Source organism: Alosa sapidissima, chromosome 8, assembly GCF_018492685.1.
Source record: "Alosa sapidissima isolate fAloSap1 chromosome 8, fAloSap1.pri, whole genome shotgun sequence".
Classification (NCBI taxonomy): domain Eukaryota; kingdom Metazoa; phylum Chordata; class Actinopteri; order Clupeiformes; family Clupeidae; genus Alosa; species Alosa sapidissima.
Genome location: NC_055964.1, coordinates 34,635,850 through 34,645,849, shown reverse-complemented (window position 1 = coordinate 34,645,849; position 10,000 = coordinate 34,635,850). Strand labels below are relative to the sequence as shown.

General features: G+C 45.0%; 1 protein-coding gene across 1 annotated transcript in view; it reads right to left on the bottom strand.

The window, feature by feature from the left end:
- The window catches only part of cntrl (centriolin), a 59,945-nt gene that overhangs the window by 25,117 nt on the left and 24,828 nt on the right, over nucleotides 1–10,000 (bottom strand). The window contains exons 16-21 of the mRNA XM_042100523.1: nucleotides 9,910–10,000; nucleotides 9,168–9,423; nucleotides 6,164–6,505; nucleotides 4,874–5,002; nucleotides 3,153–3,260; nucleotides 610–730 (exon numbers count right to left, since the gene is read on the bottom strand). The exon at nucleotides 9,910–10,000 is cut by the window's right edge and continues 55 nt beyond it. Coding sequence (XP_041956457.1) covers nucleotides 610–730; nucleotides 3,153–3,260; nucleotides 4,874–5,002; nucleotides 6,164–6,505; nucleotides 9,168–9,423; nucleotides 9,910–10,000 — 1,047 coding nt within the window. The remainder of the gene's footprint in view (nucleotides 1–609; nucleotides 731–3,152; nucleotides 3,261–4,873; nucleotides 5,003–6,163; nucleotides 6,506–9,167; nucleotides 9,424–9,909) is intronic.

Here is a 10,000-nt window from a genome sequence, read left to right as displayed (position 1 = left end):
AATATCTATCAGAACCCCCCCCCCCCCCCCCCCCCAAAATCATGCAGCCCTACTAGTTGGTTAACTGCTGGCTAGCTAGCCAGATAGCTAGTTCATACAGTATCTGGCTACAACGAGTGGTGTGACAAGGTGTTGTGGAAAAGTGTTGTTGTAAATTCACCGTTTTTTAGAGTGTTGCAGCAAGTTGCTGGTTTATGGAATGTTGCAGCTCATCTCATCACTCCAGCATTCCAAACTCAAATTCAAACCAGAATTCCAAACCCAGAACTCACTTCAGAATTCCAAACCCAAAACTCACTTCAGCATTCCAAACCCAAAACTCACTTCAGCATTCCAAACCCAAAACTCACTTCAGCATTCCAAACCCAGAACTCACTTCAGAATTCCAAACCCAGAACTCACTTCAGAATTCCAAACCCAAAACTCACTTCAGCATTCCAAACCCAAAACTCACTTCAGCATTCCAAACCCAAAACTCAAACTCACCCTTGTCAGCTCCATCCTGCCAATGATAGCAGCAATTTAGGTTTAACAGGAGTTCAGTTAACTTAATTTAACACAAGTGAAGTGATGTGAACATGTGTGTGTGTGTGTGTGTGTGTGATGTACCTCTAGAAGCCTGGCTCAGCTGTTCAGTCAGTCTCTTGACAGCTCTAGTTAACTGCTCCAGGTCCTCCTGCTGGTGGCTGCTTTCTGGGCTTCCAGCACTTTTACTGTCTAACACACACTGCTGCAGAACACACACACACACACACACACACACACACACACACACACACACACACACACACACACACACAAATATGCTTATTCCACTGCTTGGTTGAATTTCCCATTGTACTACGTAATTTAGAACGACCATTAACATTATGTTATTTGAACACCTATGAAGTAGATCCATTTTTTGGGCCGTATCACACTTGTATATTAATTTGCCAAACTCGTTGTGAATTTTAAATGAACTGTCACGTTGCATCCGAGCTGTAAAATGCAGACGTTCAGAACATGGCAACATTGTAGCTTTTAGCTAGATGGATGGCAGCAGGCTTAGTAAAATAGCGATGTTTCAAAGCTGAAGTTCATCAGAATCCTGGGATATGCCCTCTTGACAACGGGAGAGATAGAACTAACGACTGGCCTTTGGCCGTAGCAACCATCCATTTAGAACTAGTAACGGCAGTTTGTCCTGCAAGTTGAGAAATTAGTTGAAATGTGTCAGGGGGAAAGTAGTTCTACAAACAAGACAGTTCTAGCGATTAAAACGTTTAAATTATAACAGGAAATGAACACAACGCAAGTGGCATCAATGGAATAAGAGGGATAATGGACGACACGGTGGTCTGTTAACAGAAATGAATGCACTTACGAGGTTTAGGTATTACAACCTCGACTGTGCATTCATTTCTGTTAACAGACCACCGTGTCGTCCATTATCCCTTACATAACACACTGAAACAATAATACACACTTTCACACACATCCAAACACACAGACTAAATTGATCAAGATCCCTGACTTTCCAAAATTCCATGATATTGCAGAGATTCCATGACCCGTGGGAACCCTGCATTCACACCAATCCCGAAAAATACACTCACATCAAGTTTGTATGAAGACGGTGGTTGTATGGTGTGTGTGTGTGTGTGTGTGTGTGTGTGTGTGTGTGTGTGTGTGAGGACGGTGGTTGTGTGGTGTGTGTGTGGTGTGTGTGTGGTCTGTGTGGGGTGTGTGGTGTGTGCGTGGTGTGTGTGGTGTGTGTGTGTGGTGTGTGTGGTGTGTGTGTGGTGTGTGTGTGTGGTCTGTGTGGGGTGTGTGGTGTGTGTGGTGTGTGAGTGGTGTGTGTGGTGTGTATGGTCTGTGTGGTGTGTGTGTGGTGTGTGTGTGTGTGTGGTGTGTGTGTGTGTGTGTGTGTGTGTGTGTGTGAGGACGGTGGTTGTGTGGTGTGTGTGTGGTCTGTGTGGGGTGTGTGGCGTGTGTGTGGTGTGTGGTGTGTGTGGTGTGGGTGTGTGTGTGGTGTGTGTGTGGTGTGTGGTCTGTGGTGTGTGTGTGGTGTGTGTGTGTGTGTGGTGTGTGTGGTGTGTGGTGTGTGTGTGGTGTGTGTGTGGTGTGTGTGTGTGTGTGTGTGGTGTGTGTGTGGTGTGTGGGGTGTGTGTGGTGTGTGTGTGGTGTGTGTGGTGTGTGTGTGGTGTGTGTGGTGTGTGTGTGGTGTGTGTGTGTGTGTGGTGTGTCTGGTGTGTGTGGTGTGTGTGTGGTGTGTGTGTGGTCTGTGTGGGGTGTGTGGTGTGTGTGGTGTGTGCGTGGTGTGTGTGGTGTGTATGGTCTGTGTGGTGTGTGTGTGGTGTGTGTGTGTGTGTGTGGTGTGTGTGGTGTGTGTGTGTGTGTGTGTGTGTGTGTGTGTGTGTGTGTGTGAGGACGGTGGTTGTGTGGTGTGTGTGTGGTCTGTGTGGGGTGTGTGGCGTGTGTGTGGTGTGTGGTGTGTGTGGTGTGGGTGTGTGTGTGGTGTGTGTGTGGTGTGTGTGTGGTGTGTGTGTGTGTGTGGTGTGTGTGGTGTGTGGTGTGTGTGTGGTGTGTGTGTGTGTGTGTGGTGTGTGTGTGTGGTCTGTGTGTGGTGGGGTGTGTGTGGGGTGTGTGGGGTGTGTGTGTGGTGTGTGGTGTGTGTGTGGTGTGTGTGGTGTGGTGTGTGGTGTGTGTGTGGTGTGTGTGGTGTGTGTGGTGTGTGTGTGGGGTGTGTGTGGTGTGTGTGGTGTGTGGTGTGTGTGGTGTGTGGTGTGTGTGGTGTGTGTGGGGTGTGTGGGGTGTGTGGTGTGTGTGGTGTGTGTGTGGTGTGTGTGTGGTGTGTGTGGTGTGTGTGGGGTGTGTGTGGGGTGTGTGTGGTGTGTGGGGTGTGTGGTGTGTGTGGGGTGTGTGTGGTGTGTGGTGTGTGGTGTTTGTGGGGTGTGTGGGGTGTGTGTGGTGTGTGTGTGGGGTGTGTGGTGTGTGTGTGTGTGGTGTGTGGTGTGTGGTGTGTGTGGTGTGTGTGTGGTGTGTGGTGTGTGTGGTGTGTGTGTGGTGTGTGTGGTGTGTGTGTGTGTGGTGTGTGGTGTGTGGTGTGTGTGGTGTGTGGTGTGTGTGGTGTGTGTGTGGTGTGTGTGGTGTGTGGGGTGTGTGGTTACCCCGTCCTTCAGTACCCTCTGCAGAAAAGCCGTCTCTGTTTCAGCCCTCTCCAGGTCCTGACCCACCTCAGCCATATGCTGCCGAGAGTCCTCCAGCTGCTCTGCATCCTACACACACACACACACACACACACACACACACCAATGTATAGAAATACAGACATAAGCGCTCACACACACAGTCACATCATCCAATCCCATTATGGTTAATTCTGTCATGGACTTTTTGTACTTTTTATTTAGGAGTGAGTGTTTTGTGTGCTTTAGTGTAAGCATATGGTTGTGTGTGTGTGTGTGTGTGTGTGTGTGTGTGTGAGAGAGTGTGTATGAGAGAGAGAGAGAGAGAGAGAGTGTGTGTTAGGGCTGTAACGACACACCAACCTCACAAATCGGTTTGTATCGCGATTTTTGACCCGCGGTTCAATACAAACCTCGATTTTTATTTGGGGGGGGGTGCAATAGCCTACCTTGGAACACCAGAGGATTATTATAATATAATATAAAATATAAATATGTATATCCTAATATCTGTAAATATATCCTGATATAAAAAGAAAGAATACTGTCATTGTTGTTGTGTCCAGTCCAGTCGGGGTGGGGGGGTGGGGGGTGGGTGGGGGGGGTGGGGGGGTGGGGGGTGTTTTTTTTGTGTATAAAAAGGAAAAAAAATAAGAAAAATCTTTTGTAACTTTGCTGATAATTCACTGTCAATACTCATTATTTTTTCAATAAAAAATTATTAAAAAAAAAAGAAAGAATACTGAATCTCTGATATTTATGACGTCACACTTTATGCAGATTAGCCTATAGCCTAGGCCTACTATTTCTGTTACAACTCTACCTCTTTAATTCAGCTGTCTGGTTAAAGCCTGGATATGTAAACAAAGTAGCATAGTTGGCTAGCTTATCATAGTCTACTGATTTGACTGTTCAGTTTTCCCATGTGTGTTTAAGTTCCAAGGTAATACTTGTTCTCCTTGGGACAGGCACTTTTGGGAAACATTGATATTGGGATGATCAGTCAACTTGAATACAAGAATTTTAAACAAATATGTGCAGCAAGCTAATGATGCTAAGAGGATTTAATAGTCATTTAGCTAGTTGTCGTAGGCTACCGGTAAGTAGGCTACCGGTAAGTAAAGCGGGAGATGTGTGTTGGTTATGCAGCCGCGTAAGCTGCAAAGCGCTGTGTGAAATTTCGGTTTCGAATCGCATATCGTTACAGCCCTAGTGTGTGTGTGTGTGTGTGTGTGTGAAATATCGGAATATCAAAATATCGACTATTGTGTCGTATCGACACTGCTGCCAAATATCAAGATTTGTGTTAGACTATTCAAGCTGACTATTGTGATATTTTTGTATTATTTGTCTGCTGAATTATCAGTATAATGTGACCTACATATTACACTGCCCAAGTGCTACACAGTATAATGTGACCTACATATTACACTGCCCAAGTGCTACACAGTATAATGTGACCTACATATTACACTGCCCAAGTGCTACACAGCAAAATTGTGTTTCCAGCTCTATTTTTAAATTTCCAGTAAAAAGTATTTCAATATATCGTAATATGTATTGTATCGCAATATATTGTGATGTATTGTCCCGTGAGCCATGTATCGTGATGCGTATCATGAGGTCATTGACAATACACAGCCCTAGTATGCATGTGTGTGTGTGTGTGTGTGTGTGTGTGTGTGTGTGTGTGTATGTGTTACCTGCTCCCTCTGCTGGCGTATATGCAGTGCTGTCCTGTAGAGTGTCTGTAGCTGCTGTGTGACTGCGGCCAACTGCTGACCAGCTCTCCTGTCAGCACTAGACACACTCTTTTTCAGCTCCTCCAGAGCCTGTGGACACACACACACACACATTCATATATCAGTGTTTCCCATACACTGACTAATATGTGGCGGGGCGCCACGAAATAAAAATTGACCGCCACAGATGAATATTCTATGTTTAATTTAATTTAATTTAATTTAAATATAAGGTCAAATCCTTGCATTGCCATTGAGCTGCGCTTTTTACGCACGCAGCCTTTCCTTGCCCCGCCCCGCTCTCTCTCGTAGCCCGCTGCCCCTCTGCATGTGCATTTAACAAAATATTAACGATTGTTGAAGGATTGTTGTTGCCACATAGAAGCATTGCATAGAAGACGTCTGGCTAAATTGCTATTAAATCCGCTTAGCATCGTGACCATGCTGCGCACATTTGTTCAAAACTGCTGCATTGAAGTGAACTCTGCTAAGGTCTTATCACAACATAGTAGGCTACATTGAAGAGACTAAACTAAGTTAAGTTATGAAATCAAGCTGTCTCTCAAAGCTAACGTTAGAATACTGTTTGGATGTCGAATTTAGCATGCTTAGCCTACTTACAGCTGCTTGTCAATTTCGTTGAAGGGCTCATTTTATTGACTCTGACGCTGAATGTTTGCAAAATCCCGATGTAAATGGAAAAGTGTTTTCCAAAATTCAAAAGTGCTTGTCCCAAGGAGAAGTACGAACCTTTATTCTACCTTTATGTAGAAAACGCACTCAATTAGACCTATACACTACCAAGGCAATCTTAATACCACCCCCCCCCCCCCCCCCTTTCCAATTCTGTGGGAAACACTGTATATTAATTACACCAGTTCAAGTGACATTCACTGTACATATGCACACACTGAAGTGTCTAGTGGCACCACATTAGACACACACACCTTTTTGTCTATCAGAACAACAGTACTGTTTTTCCCTTATGACCTGAGTGCTCTTCTGATGGAGCACAGGTCAGTGGACATGGAGCTCCATGAGGAGGCCCTTTCCACTGATCTGTGTGGTCTCCTGAGGGAGCTCCATGAGGAGGCCCTTTCCACTGATCTGTGTGGTCTCCTGAGGGAGCTCCATGAGGAGGCCCTTTCCACTGATTCATGTGGTCTCCTAAAGGAGAACCATGAAGAGGCCCTTTCTACTGACCAGTATGCTCATTTCATAGGGCTCCATGTGGAGGCCCTGTCTACTGACCTGTGTGTCCTGCTGGTGCAGCTCCACGAGGAGGCCCTCCCGCTCGCTCTCAGCCTCCTGCAGACGTTGGCTCATCAGGTACTGCTGCTCCTGGGCCTCCTGAAGCTCCTCCCTTAGGCCCTGAAGCTCCGCCTCTTGGGCCTTCTGAAGCTTCTTCCTCAGTCTGTTAAGCTCCGCCTCCTGTCTCTCCCTAAGCTCCTCCTTTAGTTGCTGGAGTTCTGCCTCCCGTGCAGCCTCAAGCTCCTCCCTCAGCCTCTGAAGCTCCACCTCTTGGTCCCCTTGAAGCTCCTCCCTCAGCTTGCGGAGCTCCGTCTCATGTTCACTCTTCTTCTTGGCAGCCTCCTGCAATAGAGAACACACAGAGGGTCAGACGTACAAAGGAAATGGAATTCTCTGCCTTGCTACATTACATGGAATTGACTAAACATTCACTTCATCAGGCCTCACCATCCTCAAAGACTAATTTGCCATCAGTAATATTGAATACTGTGTGATCATTCACATCAGTGGCGATCCTAGTCTCTGCTCGACCCTCCACACACACACACACAGAAAATGATCATGTCATATGTTTCATATTTTGGAATTCATAAACTTGAGATATTTTGTTTTAACATATTTAAAATAATTTATCATATTTTATGATCTACATAATTACAAGTAACTAAAATATTTAGTAATTTGAATACTTAATATTGTTTTTTTAAAACTATTACACTTGTCTTTAATGTCATTACACTGGTGGTGTGTAGGTCTAATTAAGTGCCTGTCACGTTAAGAAAAATGTGAAAGTAATTAGCTTTCATTCTCACGTTTTAGGCTAGAGGAAAACACAGTAGAACTTCAAATAATAGCCGAGTCCCAAAGAGACGCCTGTCTCTCTTAAACGCCTGGCGTGGCTAAAGGTTTGGGTTAAAGGGACACCAGGCAAGCCTGATGCTTTTTCCCTACGAAACTCCCCCTCGCTCGGTCTGAAGCTCTTTTCCTTTTCTTTGCGGCTTCTGTCAAGGGTTTTCGCTGCTTTTTCGCCGGCTCTGCCATTATACACATTATACAATCTCTAGCGTTTTGTTAGCCTGCCTGCTTCGGTCGGCGGGTAGGATACACAGAACTTGCAAGCGGGACATTCTTCCTACAGGCAGTAGGGGCGGGCAAGAGAGTCTTCATTCGCCCTGTAACGAGTCATTTAACCATATACCGACTTACGAAGATGAGTAATTAACACGAAAACATGTTAATGGTGTCCCTTTAAAGGCTGGTCTCCAGTAGAGGCCTGGTCTGTTTTTTAGTTTCGGGTTGCATTTAATCTTGTAAAACCCGTCAGATCGTCTGTTTAAAGCCCAATTCACACCAAGATTCGCAATGACATGAAAGCGTTACAGAAAGGAGGTTACAGCGGTGTTTAGATGTAGATGGTAATTAGATGTTGCACGTCATTGCAAGCCGTCGCAAACCATTCACCATGTCTGGTCAGAGTTGCAAGGTTTTAGAATGTTGCATCAAGTTGCTGGTTAATAGAATGTTGCAGCTCATCTTGTCGCGAATCTTTGGTGTGATTTGGGCTTATGTGTGGTGCAGACTGCACACGTTATGATTAGATGGCAGTAAAAGACTGCGGTGGGGAAAAGCTAGAGTTCCAAATTGTATAACTTTTTTTCAATATGAACTATGCCTATATGTCCGACTTCGTCATCGTTCAATTCATCCCTTGTGTTTAAAATTTGCGGATAGGCCGATGGTAAGCTTGTTTTTAAGCTGGCAACAAAACCAGAAGGGTTCGCGAACGTTATTCTTTACTCTAAATGCGTACTGCCATGGCGATAAAGAGAAAGAAGCCAGAAAGATGGAGCCAGAAAGAGCCTGTCTCATATAGACGCCTGTCTCTAATACTAGCTGGTGCAGTTTGGTGATTTGGGAAAATAAAAGGCCAGGCTATTATTTGGAGTTTTACGGTAGTTGTGCAAAGTCCAATGATATATGGATGCAATTCATTATGTTTTCTATGTCATTAGATAATATAAATGTTCAATAAACTAACAAATCAAAGAAAATCTTTCTGGGATCATAGAAGAGATATGTGTCTTGCAATGTTATTTTCTATAATTTTGGTGAGCACTACATGATTGATAGACATGACACGTGAGCTAACGGGATAGTTACCTAGAAGGAACTCTCTCAAGATGTAGTCAGTAATCAGAAATATCATTAAACCCAACAGTAGACCTAAATGAACTAAATTTCATAGCCCAGGTAAGTTAGCAACACAAACTTCAGCAAAGAATTCAGCAAATCAACTTAACATTAGCTTACTATTATGTGTTGCTGTGCGACCACATCATCAAAACTAGCAGCCTCATTTAATTTCATTTTATTCACTTACCACATTATAATACTACCCTTCCGGTAAACTTTTACTGAGGATACTATCATGAACATGAAAAATTGCATTTGTGTAAGTATGTATGCTAGTGCAGGTGTTAACTTCAGGCTCAGAGTGTGTTAGCATTTGCTGTGTGGTGCTTGTGTTAACATCAGGCTCAGAGTGTGTTAGCATTTGCTGCGTGGTGCTTGTGTTAACATCGGGCTCTGAGTGTGCTAGCATTTGTTGTGTGGTGTTACTGTAACATCAGGCTCAGAGTGTGTTAGCATTTGCTGTGTTGTGTTAACATCAGGCTCAGAGTGTGTTAGCATTTGCTGTGTGGTGCTTGTGTTAACATCAGGCTCAGAGTGTGTTAGCATTTGCTGTGTTGTGTTTACATCAGGCTCAGAGTGTGTTAGCATTTGCTGTGTGGTGCTTGTGTTAACATCAGGCTCAGAGTGTGTTAGCATTTGCTGTGTGGTGCTTGTGTTAACATCAGGCTCAGAGTGTGTTAGCATTTGCTGTGTGGTGCTTGTGTTAACATCAGGCTCAGAGTGTGTTAGCATTTGCTATGTGGTGCTTGTGTTAACATCAGGCTCAGAGTGTGTTAGCATTTGCTATGTGGTGCTTGTGTGTGCTGCTGACCCAAGTCTGCTGCTGGTTCTGTTTCTGCACGCTTGTGAGCTGCTGTCTCAGGAGCTGCAGTTCCCCACTCAGAGTCTCCTGCTGGCGTCTAGCCTCCTCCCACTCGTCCCGCAGCCGTTTAGACTCCTCCCTCTCCTCCTGCAGCCGTTTAGACTCCTCCCTCTGCTCCCTCTCCTGTCTGACCAGACGCCAGACCTCCTGCTGCAGCTCCTGTAGACGCTCCTCCACAGCAACGTTCTGTAGAGTGGCTCCCACACTGCACACACATCAACACAACAACACAACAACAACACAACACATCAACAACACATCAACATATCACATCAACTCAACACATCAACACAACAACAACACATCAACAACACATCATATCAACACATCACATCAACACAACACCACAACAACAACACATCACAACAACACAATAACATGACACATCAACACAACACAACACAACACAACACAACACATCACATAGATGCTCCTCCACAGCAACGTTCCATAGAGTGGCTCCCACACTGTACACTCATCAACAACACATCACAACAACAACACATCACAACAACACATCAACACAATGCAATGCAACATATGAACACAACACAACAACACATCACATCAACACAACAACGCAACGCAACATATGAACACAACACAACACAACACAACACAACACAACACAACACAACACAACACAACACAACACAACACTGTCTGTGCTTAGGACAACAGTGCGTCTCACCTGGCGTCAGGTGTGTCTGTGCTGAGGTTCTGTGTAAGGCTCTGCAGGCGCTGCAGTAGATCATCTGGGTGGATGAAGACTGCTGAGGTGC